At 45.2% G+C, this 17,550-nt stretch overlaps 1 protein-coding gene across 1 annotated transcript in view; it reads right to left on the reverse strand.

The window, feature by feature from the left end:
- adgra1b (adhesion G protein-coupled receptor A1b) overlaps positions 1-17,550 on the reverse strand; it is an 827,468-nt gene that overhangs the window by 41,846 nt on the left and 768,072 nt on the right. The window contains exon 16 of the mRNA XM_072479133.1: positions 14,660-14,783. Coding sequence (XP_072335234.1) covers positions 14,660-14,783 — 124 coding nt within the window. The remainder of the gene's footprint in view (positions 1-14,659; positions 14,784-17,550) is intronic.

Genomic DNA, 17,550 nt, shown 5'->3' on the forward strand with positions numbered 1-17,550 from the left:
TTAAATTAAATAAAGAAGCCCCCTCACAACACAACCTTTCTCAAGGAACACTTCCTCTCCCTGTTCCCCCCATCCCAACACCCTTCGCACAACGGCTGGAAGGATTCCCGTTATGCTATTGGCGGGGGGCATTCTAAACGGGAATTCCCACCAGCATAAATCGCGCTTTGGGCCTATCATGATATTTTGCACTCCCATGACCATTCATGCCCACTGCCAACAGGAGCACAAAACCCCAGTCAATATTTTTCAAATCTATTGGCCTTCTATGGCACTGTTCATGCCCAAATCAGTATAAAAATAAAGCTTGAGCGTCCCTTCCTGTAATGGTGCCTATTGCCTAATGCTTATCATTTAGTGTGTGTCTTTCACTCTTTTTATGACTTTTATGTATTCTATCTCATTGCGCTCTCTATGCCTCAGATTGCATCCAGTTAGGGCGGCATGTAGCACAGTGGTTAGCACTGGGGCTGCAGCGCTGAGGACCCGGGTTCGAATCCCGGCACTGGGTAACTGTCCGTGTAAAGTTTGCACATTCTCCCCATGTCTGCGTGGGTTTCACCCCCACAACCCAAAGATGTGCAGGTTAGGTGAATTGGCCAAGCTAAATTGCTCCTTAATTGGAATAAAAAAATAATTGGGTACTCTAAATTTATTTAAAAAAAGATTGAATCCAGTTCCTTGCTACTACTCCGCTTCTCTCTGACTGCACGTTCTTGTCTCTACTGTTTCCTTTCGTAGCTTCCTATGTCAGTATGTGTTTCCTGTGCCCCCTTCGACTGATTTACAGTACTCGTGTCCTTTGCATTTTTTTGTTATAAAAGGTTAGCTCACAACAAGATGAGAGTCAAAAAAGTAACTCCTCTGATATTGCATTCTGGGGCAGGCAGGGATTGGTTGGGCAGAAGACAAACTGGAGTTTGGTGCCTGGGCCAGAAGGAGATAGGCCTGGGCCTAAATGAGAATAGTTGTTTAATTTGCCGCTCGGAGGGTGGTCTTGCTACTGAGGTGCCCACTCACTGCTGGCAAACTGCCATGGCGGTGGAGGGGAAGATGTCAGCTTCCCCTCCTGCCACCTTCCTACAGCAGATTGCCAGCCCACTGGCCTCCCAGCCAGACCACAATGAACCGGGAATTTTAGGCCGCAGTCTCGGCGGGTTAGTCTCAACCAACTGACAATGTCAGCCTTGTGACCATGTTACTGACACAGCATTTTAAATAAAGTAAGCAGTCAGAATAAGGACTTTGGATGGGAAAATAGGAAACTCAGAAAAACAATCAGTAGAAGGGTGATAAACATGAACAGATTAACCCTGAGAGTGGTGGAGCAAGAAGGGATGAACAAGTTCAAAAATGGCTCTGGACAGTTACTGTCAGGAAACAGGATTCAGTCCTATTAAATATATAAATGCATTAAGGAAAGCTTGAGGGAATAGGATGGCTCAGCTAGATAGACCAATAGTCTAACTGTGCCTGAAATTGGTGTTATGTTGTGATCATAGTCAGATAATGAATAGCATATTACCCAAAGACACTAGGCAAAGAAAAGTCAATCAGCACTGTCCAGATCAATTCTTTCCTCATTACCTCTTGCCTGTCAGAAAAGTCAGCCAGAATCCTCTCAAAGTAAACGTCTCGCTTAAAGTAAAAAAGAGTGTGAAAATGAGAACACAAGTAATGCAACAAAAATATTCTTAACTTGGCGAAAGTGAGGACTGAATTTTTAAAATGTTATTAATTTACGGGACGTGGGCATCGCTGGTTAGGCCAGCATTTATTGTCCATCCCGAGTTACCCTTCAGAAGGTGGTGGTGAGCCGCGGCCTTGAGTCACTGAGGTGTAGGCACACCACAGTGCCGCTAGGGAGGAAATTCCAGGATTTTGACCCAGTGTCAGTGAAGGAACGGTGATATATTTCTAAGTCAGGATGATGAGTGACTTGAAGGGGAACATGCAGGTGATGATGTTCTCAGGTATCTGCTGTTCTTGCCCTTCTAGATGGTAGTGGTTGTATGTTTGGAAGGTGCTGTCTAAGTAGCCTTGCTGAGTTCCTGCAGTACATGTTGCATATGGTACACATGGCTGCCACTGTTCGTCAGTGGTGGAGGGATTAAATGTTTGTGGAAGGGGTGCCAATCAAGCAGGCTGCTTTGTCCTGGATGGTGTCAAGCTTCTTGAATGCCCCCCCCCCCCCCCCCCCCCCAGTGAGGGATCCCTCTGCCCTCCATTTGGGCAGCCGCGGACTGACTCCCCAGACGCCTCCGGCCGTTCCCGACAGGCAAAACGTGGTTAGAACCACGCCGTCAGGAACGCGGCCAGCTGTTGTCAGAGAATCGCCGTGGGGGTCTCTGTCAATGGCTTCCTACGGGCGCTGCGTAGACCGCGCGCATGCGTGCAATTCGGGGCATTTCTCTGGGGACAACTGGCTGGGGACTGGAGAATCGCAGAACGCGTCACGCCAGTTTTCGTTGTCAACACCCATTCTCCTCCCCCGTGCCGATCGGGATTTCAGAGCCGAGGCTCGGAAAATTCCGCCGCCAATGTTTGGGCCTCAACTACTTTCTGTGATAATGAATTGCACAGGCTCACCACTCTCTGGCTGAAGAAATTTCACCCAATCTCTGCCTGAAATGATCTCCCTTGTATCCTCAGACTGAGTACTATGTACTGTATTGGTCTCCTTACTTTAGGAAGTATGTAAATGCATCAGAAGCAGCTCAAAGAGGTTTTACTCGGCCATTACCAGGAAAGGGCGGGTTGGCTTTTGAGTAAAGGATGGCCAGATTAGACTTGTATCCACTGGCATTTAGAAGAGTGATGCACGATCAATTAAACTCGAAGACGAGGTTGTATCATAACTGAAGGCTTTAATAGACTAGATCTGTTCCCCAGCAGCTTCAGTACAGAATGAGGGCTGCTGGGACGGCATCTGTTCTTATACCCCGTCAGGGCAGAGTCACATACCAAACATCCAATGGCAAGCTGCTAGGCTTACCCAATGGTCTACAGCCTCTTGGGTACCGTAATACCTGATACTACCACAAAGAGTAAGATTGAAAACTTTAAGATCCTGAGTAGTATTAACAGGTGGATGCGGATAGGATGTTTTCTCTTGTGGAAGAATCGAGAACTCGGGGTCACTGTTTAGAAAATGGAGATGAGGAGAATCATTTTCTCGAAGAGGATTGTGAGTCTTTGGAACTTTCTTCCTCAAAAGGCAGTGGCAGCAGAATCTTTTAAGGCAGAGCTAGATAAATTCTTGATTAATAAGGGGCAGAAGGGTTATTGGGGACAGTGGAGTTGAGGTTACAATCAGGTCAGCATGCTCTTACTGAATGGTGGAGTAGGCTTGAATGGCCAAGTGGCACAGTGCTGCTCCTAATTGGTATGTATATATGCACATGCTTATGGAAAACGTAAATGCCTTCGCAGTATCTGCCCTGTTTGAGAAGATTCAAAGAAAGTTGGTAACTATTTGTTATTGGCCAAGTCTGACAGAGGAGTAAGTGCCAATGTTCTATCACTGCAGATTTTAAAGATGTGTACCACCAGAGGTAGAAGGCCATAGTGAAACCTTTTACAATGAAACTTTCAGCATACGACCATTCACTAATTCTATGTCCAGGATCCGTAGTTCTGGGGTGCAAGTACAATCAATCCTCCTGGGTATCACAGATCTTCCACTGTGATTGCAGGCATACAGGCATGTCAGGACCCCACACCAGTAACAACACAGGGAATCAGTCACACATCACAGGCTAGATCAACCTCACAAACGATTAGTGTCACCACAGTTCACAACCTAACATTAAAATGTACAGAATGTTTTGACAAAATTTGCATTCTTGTATTCGTCCCTCACTCAACATGATCGCCGAGCCAGGCCTTACACAAGATGGCCACCGGCAATCCCAGCTAGACCTGGCGACCTTCAACCCAGAAGTTCATCCACGTCAATCTTGGAGATGAGGTACAGCTATAGACCTTGGACAGACTATATATAAATAGATCACTGAGCAATAGTAAAGAGCAGAAGCCTTAAGGTGGCAGTGAAGAAGACATTGGATTCCTGTGTGAATCGCTTTGTGGGTTACAACCAGTACTGGACAATGGACCCACTTTGGAACCTGACTGATCGGACTGCATGAGAACCTGCTTCGGCAACCTGAGACTTATTTCCATTTATACAACCATGAACTTGGCTACATGCCTTCACATATGTTAATCAATGCATTCTTTATTGATTTGATTTGATCTTCAGGTTGATTACGTTCTGTCTCTAAACTCCCACCTATATCATTGCACAACCCCTTACAACATCACAAGCTATGCTGGTGAATTGCTTATTTTGCGTTTGATTTATTGTTTATTACTTTGGTTCATCATAACGTATTTTTGTGGTGTATTGCAAATTTTGTGCACTGTGATTTGGAGCATGAAGGTGTCATTGTACGCGATGATCAATATATTTATATGTTTTAGCCCATGTTTTGGGCCCACAGAACCCTCACCCAAGCCTGACATTTGGTGGCAGCGGTGGGACAGCAAGCTGCAGAATACTCCAGTCCGGGGCTACGCTCTAGCAAAGGTCTGCCTGCAAAGGATAAAGAAGAGGCCTGGGACACAGTGGAAGAAGAAGCACCAGAGCAGTTTGGAGCAAGGCGAATGGTTATTGCTGAGACTGCAAACAGTCCCGAGGAAGGTAAGCCTGGAATATACAGAACATACAGAATTTACAGTGCAGAAGGAGGCCATTCGGCCCATCGAGTCTGCACCGACCCACTTAAACCCTCACTTCCACCCTATCCCCGTAACCCAATAACCCCGCCAAACCTTTTTGGTCACTAAGGGCAATTTATCATGGCCAATCCACCTAACCTGCACGTCTTTGGACTGTGGGAGGAAACCGGAGCACCCGGAGGAAACCCACGCAGACACGGGGAGGACGTGCAGACTCCGCACAGACAGTGACCCAGCGGGGAATCGAACCTGGGACCCTGGCGCCCATTGGGCGGGCTTGGCTGGGAGATACTAGCAAGGATTGAAGAGAGTGAGCGATCATAGTAGACAGGACTTGGGTGCTGGGGATGAGGGGGTGGCAGGAAGATGGGTGGGGGTTGTACCTTCAATAGGCACAGAGGGAGAAGGACAGGACATGGTGCGTTGACCATTGAAATAGTTAAGTCAAGCAGCAAAGGTTTGTACAAGCATTTCAGCTGCAGTGGGCTGAAGTATGTTTTGAGGTGGGCAGTGCTGCAGTGGTAACAATAAGCGATTTTGTTAATGGATAGAACGTGGAGTTTAAAACTCAGGGCAGAATTTTATGTTGCGCAGCAGGCACACGCCTGATCTGGAAGTGCATAATATCATGCAAAATGAATGAAATGAAGTGAAATGAAATGAAAAGACGTTGGCTGCACGCCCCAACATCATCAAGCACACGCACAATATTTCCCCATGCGCAAGAGTCAGGAGCACACCCGCGGACAGCCAAGCAGGTAATTTAGCCCACAAAGGAGCCAAGTGAATGCAATTTACGTGGCTCGTCTACTTTTAGGGTTGGCGGGTGAGCCGATTGCCAGGCAGCCTTTACGGTTTCGCTTCAACCTCGATCCAGGGTGGATGAACTGTCCTGGTTGAAATAAAGTTTCAAAACGGTGCCTGGGGACTGAGGGCTGTGTCTAAATGTGCTGACTAGACGCTCTTTGCATAGCTTTGTCATTGCAAAGTCAACTTCCAAGGCCAACCACGGATGGAAGCATGTTTTGCGCCAACTTCTAGGCCCACTGAATGCATGTGTCCAAAGGTCGAAAACTTCAGACCTCCGAAAGGTCAGAATTGCGACCTACCAGTTCAGTCTGAGGTAGTGGCCGGAGAGGAGGATAGTTTCAGTCGCAAGGTAATGAAGTTTAAGGTAGAGGAATAGCTGATAGTTTCAGTCTTTTATGTAGTGAGCTGGAATATCAATCGGTATTGGCAAACTGACAGAACTTGAGCATTCATCGGGGTTGAGATTTTTAGAGAGGTCAAGTTAACTGTAATCAGCAGGGTGGTACGATGGTACAGTGGTTAGCACTGCTGCCTCACAGCACCAGGGTCCCGGGTTTGATTCCGGCTTTGGGTGACTGTGTGGATTTTGCACTTTCTCCCCATGTCTCTGTGGGTTTCCTCCGGGTTCTCCGGTTTCCTCCCACAGTCCAAAGATGTGCAGGTTAGATAGATCGGCCATGCCAAAATTGCCTCTAAGTGTCTAAAGTTGTGCTGGTTAAGTGGGGTTAGAAGGGTAGGATTAGTGGGAGGTGAGGGGGGGGGGGGGGGGGCGTTGCAATGCTCTTTCAGAGCGTTGGTGCAGACCTGATGGGCTGAATGGCCTCCTTCTGAACTATAGGGATTCTATATGGAAGCAAACATGGGGCGCGATTTATCTAAATGGGAACAAAATCCCATAGTGAGTGTGTTCAGCCGCGTGTTCCCAACACTTGCAGCTTGGGTTAGATAGGGGGCCTCAGCGGGGAACATGGGGCCGAGGCATAGCACTGTTTTCTGCACGGAGGAGCTCCGCTCGCCATTTTTAAATGGCATCCTGACCTTTGAAGCCCCCAACGCAGCCCCCGAACCACCCAACACCCTCAAAGGCACCCCTGGCACGATTGCCACCATGCAAAAAAATGCCAGCTTGGTACCGTGGCAATGCCAACCTGGTATTTCTGCAGGCCGTGTCACAAGGGCCCCTTGGCAGTGCCAGACTGGCTATCAGGTGGCACTGCCAGGCTGTCAGTGTCAGGGTGGCTGGATGGCACCAGCAGTGCTAGGGTACCACCCTGCCCAAAGGGCATGCAGCCGGGGGCCTCCGATCCCCTAGGAGACCCCCACGAGTGCCATTCAGTCTGGTCCCCGATTGTGTTGACCAGTACTGATCGGCGCTCTCCTGCCCCAAGGCCACTTCCTCTCCCTCTCATGGCCTCGCCTCACCCCACAGCTGGTTCCACTACCCCCCCCCCCCCTCCCAACTCCCATCACTCACCCCCCATAGCCATCAGCAGCCAATACAGGGAGAAATCAGCCTCTGAATGGACAAGCAGCTTTGTATCATCTTTAAACATCGGCGCAGCCTACTGCAGAACCCCTGGACGTATGCAACAGAATTCCAGGGTTCCATGGAACCCCGTTTAGGAAACCCTAGGATAGAGAATTTAAATATTTTTAACAAATAGTTTGGCTGCATAAAATGTTCACACAAAAGGAATATGCTAACTTTCATTAGCAAACAACAATTATGGAATGACAATGATGATGTCAAAGACAAGGGTGGAATGTTTTATGAACTGAGCTCTGACTTCATTATGGTTTAATTAAAATATCAGAGACGTACTCAAGCACCAAATTAAAAGAAAAATTACAATTTTATATGCCTTTCTTAGAGCAATTTGGATCTGATGGCAGCTTAAATTAATCACAGATTCAGGTAAAATTAATTCAACCTATATCCTTCATTTGTTTTGGTGAAAGAAACCCCATTTATTTCTACAATATTTATACAGCTAGTCTATACTAAAAGGTTAGGTTATGTTGGCACTACACACAAGACAATTAGATCAGGGAGGTTTAAAGCTTTTTCAGCATTTCCTATAGCAACAGACCATTCATTTTTGACAAAGGTAATTATAAATTACAGTCTGTAATTCCTTTTCCAAGGAAACATTAGGAAGATAAGCAAAATACTGAGGATGCTAGAATCTGAAACAAGAAATGATGATGCTGTAAAAACTCGGCAGCATGTGTAAGGAGAGAAAGCAGAGTTGACATTTTGAGTCCTTTGGCTCTTCGTCAGAACTAAAGGGAGGGAGAATGTGTTGGAGTTGTGAGAGATTGAAACAAAAAGTAGCAACTTTAAGAACAAAACACTGATGTGTGGAAGGGGGAGAGAGGGAGGTTTGTATTGAGGCAATACTTGTATGGGATATTTGAAAAAGGGGTTTAAGATGGAGAAGAAAGTCACAATTTAAAGCTGCCAAACTCAATGTTGAGTGTGGGGGGCTGTAAAATGCTCAACTGGAAGACGAGATGTTGCTTCTCCGGCCTACGCCGGGCTTCACTGGAGTGGGCAGACATGTGGCTTGAGAGCAAGGTGTTGAGTTAAAATGGTACACAACAGGAAAGATGGGGTCATGCTTACGGACTGAGGGAAGATGTTCCTCAATGCGATCACCCAGTCTGCATTTAGTCTCCCCAATGTGGAGGAGGCCGGATTAGGATCAGCGAATACAACAGACCAAAATGAAGGAGCTGCAAATGAAAAGAGTGTTTGGGATCTTGAACGGTGCGGAAGAAGAAGGTAAAGGGGCAGGTGTTTACTTTCTGCGATTGCAAGGGGAGGTGCTGTGGGCAGAGGATAGGGATTTGGGCGTAATGGAGGAGTGGACCAGGGTGTCACGGAGGGTGTGATCCCTACAGGAAAATGGGGCGGGATTCTCCACTCCCGCGCCGAAGTGCCCACGTCGTCGAGATTCACGACGGCGCGAAACGGCCCCTATCCCGACCGATTCAGGGCCCGATAATGGGCTAGGAGCGGGGCCGCGTCATCTACACGCGCCAGGCCTTGTCGCTTCGTAAAGGCGGCGCCGCATACATAACGCGGCCGGTGCCGCATAACTGGCATCACCCGCGGTTGCTATCCTCTCTGAGTCCGCCCCGCAAGAAGATGGCAGACGGATCTTGCGGGGCCGCGGAAGGAAGGAGGTCCTCCTTCAGAGAGGACGGCCCGATGATCAGTGGGCACCGATCGCGGGCCATCCCACATTTGAGGTACCCCCCGGTGGAGGATCCCCCCTCCCCCCCACAGGCCGCCCCCCCCCAGCGTTCCCGCGCTGTTCCCGACAGCAGCGACCAGGTGTGGACGGCGCCGGGGGGAACCCGCCGTTTTCGGCTGGCCGCTCTGCCCATCCGGGCCTGAGAATAGCATGGTGCCGGAGAAACACCATTTTGGGTGTCTCGGGCGATTCTCCGGCCTGCGGCCCGCGGAACTCAACGGGGCCCTTCCCGCCACTTGGGAGAATCGCAGGAGGGCGTCAGACCGGCGCCGCGGGAAATTTGGGCGGCCCAGGCGATTCTCCCAACCGGCGCGGGAGTGGAGAATCTCGCCCATGTTGTTTGACTTTGGTTAAATTTTATTATGCATTTACTGTATTCTGTTTTGGACCTAAATTCTGGGTCTACTCTTTTGCTTATATAGTGTTCCTTAACATTCCTTCATCAGAAGGACAAGAAAGTGAGCTCTTAACAAAATTTTGCCAATACCACCTTGCAATAAATTATTAGCAATATAGGAGTAAGTGAGTATTTACTTGTCTCGATATGAGGAATGCATAGGTTTCATTTTGCACTTCCACCACGTTCAACAGATTTGCAAACCTACCTAAGGAATTATTAATGCTGATGAAAGAAGCTCTCCAACACCATGACAAAGATAGACATGAAATGTCACACATCAGCCATACTTTTGCGCTGAAAGGGAAACTGAACAATTATGCTTTTCGTCCTTCCCACATTCCTGTGAGACCACGAAGGATGCTAATCAGCAACCTAATGATAAGGACTGAATACAAATGAGGAAATGTCTGAGTTAATGCATCAGTCAATAGCTAGTTGCTGTTTTTCGAAGACCCACCAATTTATGTCAGTAGTTTATTTTTCTCTGTTCAGATTTGATGAGCAGTAACTGATACTGACATTCTTACTGATACCCAATCAAGTTAAGTTAACTTGTGTTCCCAAACGTTTTGAGAATAAGAAAAATATTATTTTAAGGAAATAGGTTGATTGCTCAAATAGTTTTATGTGGCTCGAAAAATAAACATACATCAATATACTAGAGCAGAGGAAACATTTTGTTATTTGCAAAATACATATTTTTACTCTGGGTAGAAAATTACAATCAGTGGGATCTTCCTAGTGGTTAGCACTGCTGCCTCACAGCACCAGGGACAGGGGATCTTTCTGGCCTTGGGTCACTGCCTATGTGGAGTTTGTACATTCTCCCCGTGTCAGTGTGGGTTTCCACCGGGTGCTTTGGTTTCCTCACACAGTCCAAAGATGTGCGGGTTAGATAGATTGGCCATGCTAAATTGCCCCTTAGTGTCCGGGGATGTGCAGGTTAGATTGCGAGGTAATGGGGATAGGGTGGGGTGGACATAGATAGAGTGCTCATTCAAAGGGCTTCAGTGCAGACTCGATGGGCCGAATGCCCTCCTTCTGCACTGTAGGGATTCCATGATTTTATGATTCTACGAATATGGAAGATTCCCCCATTTTCCACACTGAAGCCGGATTGCCCTCTTCAGAGTGGAGTTCCGGCAATATCAGATGTCAACCTGTTTACCGCGCATTTGATTTTGTGCAACTCGTTGAATTGGCATATTGGGCTCCTGTTGGAAGGCTCATCATCCACCATCAGTGCCCAGGAAAATGCCAGAGATGCAATGAAGTTCTAGGCTAGTATGCCTTGATAGACACTGATGCTTACATTGCTAAATCAGTGGGAGGTCAGATGATTTACCATTACCTTCTCAATGGTGATCCCAGGAAATGTTAGTGAGAAGGGCGGAAGGAGGAAAAGCTTCCAAGGCCTCTGGCATGGCTGCCATTTGCATGCAATAGATTGGGGAAGGACTGACTAGCAGCAGTTCCAGCGGGACAGGGGAATTGAAATCTCAGGTTAGTGCGAAAGAATGCCAGTAGCTCTTACTGATTGAATTTGCTCTCATTCTCTGCCACAATGCTCCAAGAGCATGCATCAGGCCTTGGAGGAGAACTCCTTCCACCAACCTTCTGCGAACCTATATGTCAGTATTAGACATGTATGGGCCATGCATTTGTGTTGAGTGAAAATGACTTTGCTGCTCACATTCAAAGTATTCCATAAAGTGGTTGAAATAGCCAAGGAATAACTGGAAAGAGAGCAAGGGGTCTTAGTAGATTTGTTGCTCAACATATTGAGCAATAGCAGCAATCAACAAAGTTAGTGAATTGTATGACTAAAACAATACAGTCTACATCAGAGGAAATTGTGATCAAACTGCTCTGTCTGACTGTAACTGTGTTCAGTTCTGGTTGTACATACACAAGGACGATGTTTCAGTGTTGGAGATAGTGCAGAGGAGAGTCATAATGTTAATCGTAACAAAAAGAAGCTGCAATAGTACTAAAGACAGGAGGAGAGACTCCACCCCAGGTTATTTTGAGAAACGGTCAAGACGGTTATGGGAATGAAATGGACAAATTATTGGGCTAACCTAAGAGACACAAATTAAAGCTAATAGAGATAATTTAGTATGCACCAGGAAATCTTTCCTCACACAGCGATGATAACAAAGAACAGAGCATCAGAGAAAGTTGAGGCAGCACAAATCCCGCTAAGAAATAACTGAATGTTGAAACTGGGACAATCCTTAATCTTTCTGAAAGGATGAACTGAGATGGATTGAGTAGCCATCCTCTTCCATAGGTATCTTTTGAACAATGTGCTTCAACCGAACCTTAAAACAGTGGGTTTCCACCGGATGCTCCGGTTTCCTCCCACAAGTCCCGAATGATGTGGGGCTGGATTCTCCATTCCCGAGGCTAAGTGCCGACTCCAACGGAGGATCTGTGGTGTTTCACGACGGGAAAATCGAAGCGAAACCCTCACCAATTCCACTACCAGTGAGGGGCTCGCACCGGCGCTGCGTGAAACACCCGAAGAACACGCGGAAAACGGTTGGAGAATTGCCAGGACCATCCTGCACACGGGCAGAGCTGATGGGCTGCACACTCGTGTACACCCACACCCCCGACACGCACTGATCACCCCGGAAAAGATGGCACCGGCTGCGCTGAACTGCGTACCCGCCCGTCGCGACCCCCAGCCCACCTCCTGGCCACCCCCCACCACTCCCTCCAGCCCTGGCTGAAGCCCCCTGGCTTGCGACACTGATCTTGGCCGAGAGTGGTGGTGCTGGACACTGTCTACATGCCCACTCTCTCCCTCCGCAGGTGCCACGCCAGGCTCACGATTGCTGAGACTACACGTGTCCCGCGCCGTAGGGAATTCGTCCCATCGGAGTTGGAGCATCGTGGGTGGGCCCACTAATGACCTTCCAACGGGGTGGCGACTGCGTACGGTGCGCATCTCGATTACGTCGATTTGGAGGGGGCGGAGCATCGTGACCTGGCATCAATGCGGCGGCTGCCGCGACTTCGGCATCGGGAGCCATTCTCCACCTGATCGCCGTTCCCAATTTTGGTGTCGGGCTACAGGGAATCCTGCCCATGCTGTTAGGTGATTTGGCTATTCTGAATTCTCCCTCAGTGTACCCGAACAGGCACTTGAGTGTGGCGACTGGGGGATTTTCACAGTAACTTCATTGCAGTGTTAATGTAAGCCTACTTGTGACAATAATAAAGATTATTATTATTACCATTATTGCACCTATTATTGTTTTCCACTTCCCACACCAGCCACCACTGTGGTCTCAATGCACTACTGAATTATTAATGCTTTGGTGCCACATCTTTGTACTACTAAGAATTGTGTCGAAACTGGCCAAATTAATTTCATCTGGAATTCTTATAGTTGGCATAAATAGGAAATTTTCATCTCAGTTTGATTTATGTTTGAAAGCAGGTTGCCAACTCGGTTATGGTTATGCATAAAATCAGAAGGATCCAGCCTTCTTCTGGGCTTTTATCTATCCCAAAAGAAATTTCCACAGCAATTGATCTCGAACGAGAAGTGGTTTGGTCCATTTGGTTTCTGTGCAGATTTGGTCCCTTTGCGGACCAGTTCTTCACAGCAGGTTTTTAAATACCATTTAATTATATTTTTCCCCATACAGCAAGCTGGAATTATGTTTATGAACCAATGCCTTGTTGCATTCTAATATATAAAGGAAGCCATTATTGCAATCCTCATATTAAGTCTTGAGATATTTATTATGAATTTACAAGTGTTTTATACAGAAGCTGTTCATTGTATGCAGGAGATCTTCACAGACTTGATTGCCATTGAGCCCATGATATATCGTGGTCATTATACTTGTATTAAAATGTCATTTTTTAAAAAGGTAATTTTGCATTTTTTCACACATTTATCATCAACATATGATTTGGCTTAACTGGATCTACTAATAACAACTGTCTTGTTAAAAACCTCGTATCTCCCTCTGCTTCGCTCCTATGAGACTGAATTGTTTTGCACAATGATAATTGATTTGAATAATCAAACAAAGTGTTCCCTCAAGGCCATTATTGCAAAAGATGTACAATATCTGTTAAGTCAATGATTGGCACATTTGGAACTTGGTTGAAATCAAATATTGTGCCCAGATGGCACTGTCCCATCAGTTCTAAAAGTTGAACCCCATTGATATTAAAATGATTTATTCCCCCCCCCCCCCTTCAAAGGAATTTGAGCAGGATAAAAATATTTAAATAGTAGATTATTAAAAAGGCTTTCAGTGCTGCAGCAAATTAAAACATTGCTTTTTCACCTCTGGGACCTGCTTTCAAACATAAATCAAACTAAGATAAAAATGTCCTATTAATGCCAACTATAAGAATTCCAGATGAAATTAATTTGGCCAGTTTCGACACAATTCTTAGTAGTACAAAGATGTGGCACAAAAGCATTCATAATTCAGTAGTGCATTGAGATCACAGTGGTGGCTGGTGTGGGAAGTGGAAAACAATAATAGGTGCAATAATGGTACCAATAATAACCGAGATGACGGATATTCTCCATTATCTGGAAGATACTGCGTTCTTAAATATACCTGAGAAGATAGCTGACCACTCCACACATCTCTGCCACCGATTTTATCCCAATTTAAGCTGGCCCTTTAATTTCATGAAACTGCAGTTTTGAATCCTACAGGTTCCAATTCATATTCCCTGGAAGGTTGACTTGGATGTATCTCTGTTTGTCCTTATCATGTCAACTCAGCTGCAGTGGGAACGGGTGTCTGTTTGATGATTAAGTATGCAAATTGCTGTCAGCCTACTTTTTTGTACTTATCAATGAAGCCGCTGGATAATGCAGGGAAATGCCAATTTTAATTAAATGGAATGGTTGCACTGTGTTAATTTAGATTGGAGCTAAAATGAGATACAATTATGCTATTGCTCGACCTGTATTTCATACAAATGCTGGTTTACTTTAATTCATTTTAATCTTTTAGGATTGTGCTACTTCTGCAATAAAAATGGTTTTACCAGTTCACCATTCATTTTATCGACCAACTGGACAGGAAATGCCCACTTATTCATCAATTATTCATCACTACACTACCGTACAAACTCGCACAGACTCTTTGCAGTTACAGGACAGAAATCAATGAGCAGATTCTGAAAGGCCATCCAAGCAAAAAAAAACACAATAAAATGGCATTAGGTTTAGAAATAAGGTCAACGTCCCCACAATACTATTCTGAGCACAATATACGATGAAACATTTTATTTGAGAAAACGTGGGACAGTATAAATAGAACCTGGCTTGTCTAGGGTCACAATCTGATTTTTCAAACGTTGTTCTGAGTGCACAGTGGTCAGTCACATCAGCAGATTCCACCATCTGATCTCCAATTTAGTGGCTCCCCTACACTACTCAGTAAAATATAATACTCACAGCTTGACAGATGATTGGGTATTTTGTGCGGTTGATACCTCCAGCAAACACTGCGCAAGTGAGGGCAGTATGGAAACAGAAGTTCAGCAGCATATGCCAGCCTTTCCTGCTAATGCGGATGGTGCTGTCAAAGAGATTTATGACGCAGCATTAGTTATACCTTTCCTTGTCTGTCCATAAGCAAGAGAGAAATATAACAGGTATTTTACTGTTTGATTCCCAGAATGCTGATAATATTACTATCACTAATGAGGAACAAATGATCTGTTCTTTGTCATCCAAACGAAACAAAATGCATCAAATTAAAAATAACTGTTGTTCCAAGGATATAGCAACAAAGCTAATACACAATGAGAAATTGTCTGGTTACTGATAATCTCCAGCTCATCATTACATATTCTGTGGATAATTCTATTATGAATAAAATAACTTGTTTGTTTAGTTTCGTGAGGGTTATTTGAAGCATGCAGGATCGTTAAATACACTGCTTGATATGAAATAACGATTATATTCTTTCAATGGCTTCCAATGTGAACAAGCTACAACCAATCATTAAGTTATATATTAAATACACATCAGCTGATCTTGAAATACTACTAATTTCACCTGTTACTCAGGGAAATAGTGTAATTATTTAAATAAGCCGCCTATGATTATGCCAAAAAGATCATTTCCCTTTTCTGTTGATTTGTTACCGATGAAAATATCTTTTTTAGAATTTCCATTCCAAACCACAAAATATATGAAAATGAAATGGCTGAATGTGACAGATTTAAAGCAGTGTCTGTTTGTAGAATCATAAACCAGCACAGCGCAGAAACGTGACAATCGATCCATTGATTCTATGTTGGCTGTTTTGAACAGCAATCCAATGAGTCGCACTCCCTGGTTCTTCCCCGTATTGCCGCAATTGTTTCTCCCTTAAGTATTTATACAATTCCCTTTTGAAGGCTACTACTGAATTCTCTCCTGGGTTGGTTTTTCAATAAGCGCCCCTGTTACTGATGTTAAGCAGATTGACTTGTAATTGCCAGGTTTATCCTTTGCCCCTTTTTTGAAGAGGGGTGTAACATTTGCAATCCTTCATTCTGACACCACCACTGTATCTAAGGATTGGAAGATTCATCTGAAAGAGTTCCAGTTGCAGTGTGCTACAAACATAAGAAAGGTTTTATTGTGACCTAAATGTCAGCATAATGTACAGATTAAGTGGGGAGTGGATTCTTTTTCCTTTTCCCTTTCATCTTTAAACCCCAAGCATGAAACCAGTTTAAGGAATGGAATATTGCCTCTGGGTCAACATTGGAAAATGAATCATGATGTAAACTTTGTGAAAAATCGCAGCAATATTCCTCCTTAAAATAGTTTTAAGGAGCGAAGAAATAGATGCAGGAGGGCTGATCAATCTGTATTCATTACAGGCCCGATTTTAACTGCATAAGGAAATGGATTTTGATGAGTTAAAATCAGGCCCAATGCTTCTTCAATGGTTTGAACTTGTGACACTTGTTCTACTTGTGACATGTTAAGGTAACTTTCAGATTTGAGACCTTGCTAAGCACAAATTATCTACTGCTGCCAGGCCCAGAGATGTTGTTCCACTGACCCGAACAATAACTTCTGTGAAATTTCTTCTCATTCTGCCTTCTAGCCACCCTTGTAGGACCAGAAAGATTTTCCATACACACACCAGCTCTAGCGTTGCATGTTTTTTGTTGAGCTGCCAGGGTACAGTTGGTAAATAAACAGACTCAGTGGCCATCTGATTGCATCTATCCAAATTAATTCCTTGGTGCGGGGAGTTTCCTGAGTGACCTGCAGGTCTCAGGCCACATTGTAATCTCAACTATAGAATCATAGTGTTGACACTATTGAGAGTGAGGGCACTCACTAGGATTTTGGAGGTAACCTCCAGGAGCGCGAACCCCAGGAAATTGTTTTAGTACTGCAAGAAATTGTTTAAAATAAGATTCCCACTCACAAACGCACTGCTCAATAACTGCATCGTCATCAGCATCACACTGCAACATACTCCATCCACAATGTAATGATTCACAAACCCCACACTATTGCATCCATCTCGTGTTTACTCAGACAAATCTCACAGCTCTTCAGCCATCAACCATACACAAAAACACATCTGCCAATGCATTCGTTCTCTTCCAAAACAAGATGGTACATAACAGGTGCCAACAGAAACTGACTGCAAAAGGGAAAGCATGATGATAGAACACCTCATCAGAAGATGGTGCTTGTCATTACCACCACATAATTTTCAACTGATGTGGCCACAGGCAGAGCAACAGGCAGATAGATCGTCTAGTGGCATGTAGTCACTCCAGCTTCCTTATCATCTAAAACTATCCTCATTCACAAGCTCCATACTCATCATACACATATTCCTATAGTGACCACACGTGCTGCATCCTAACCCTTCTAACTTTAACATTGCAGACTCCTGGCTGCAAGACACATTACCCCCTGGGAGGAACTGGAAGAGGAGGAGGAGCCATCTTATTTCTCCAGAGAAAGAGGAGGATCGGAGCAATTTAGATGGCCTAGCGTTAGTCGCTGCCACTGGCTCATAGAATAGCACCACGCATAACTCAAGAAGTTAGAATGGAACACCAATCCTCACTTTTGGACATACTTGCCAGTAGTGGGAAGCAAACATACTATGTGAAAGGGACAATCGAAACAGACTAGTTACAGCTTTGTCTATATATGATTATCATAGAATTTACAGTGCAGAAGGAGGCCATTCAGCCCGTCGAGTCTGCACCGGCTCTTTGAAAGAGCACCCTACCCAAGTGCACACCTCCACCCTATCCTCATAACCCAGTAACCCCACCCAACACTAAGGGCAATTTTGGACACTAAGGGAAATTTAT

Source organism: Scyliorhinus torazame, chromosome 16 (genome assembly GCF_047496885.1).
Source record: "Scyliorhinus torazame isolate Kashiwa2021f chromosome 16, sScyTor2.1, whole genome shotgun sequence".
In the NCBI taxonomy this organism is placed as follows: Eukaryota; Metazoa; Chordata; class Chondrichthyes; order Carcharhiniformes; family Scyliorhinidae; genus Scyliorhinus; species Scyliorhinus torazame.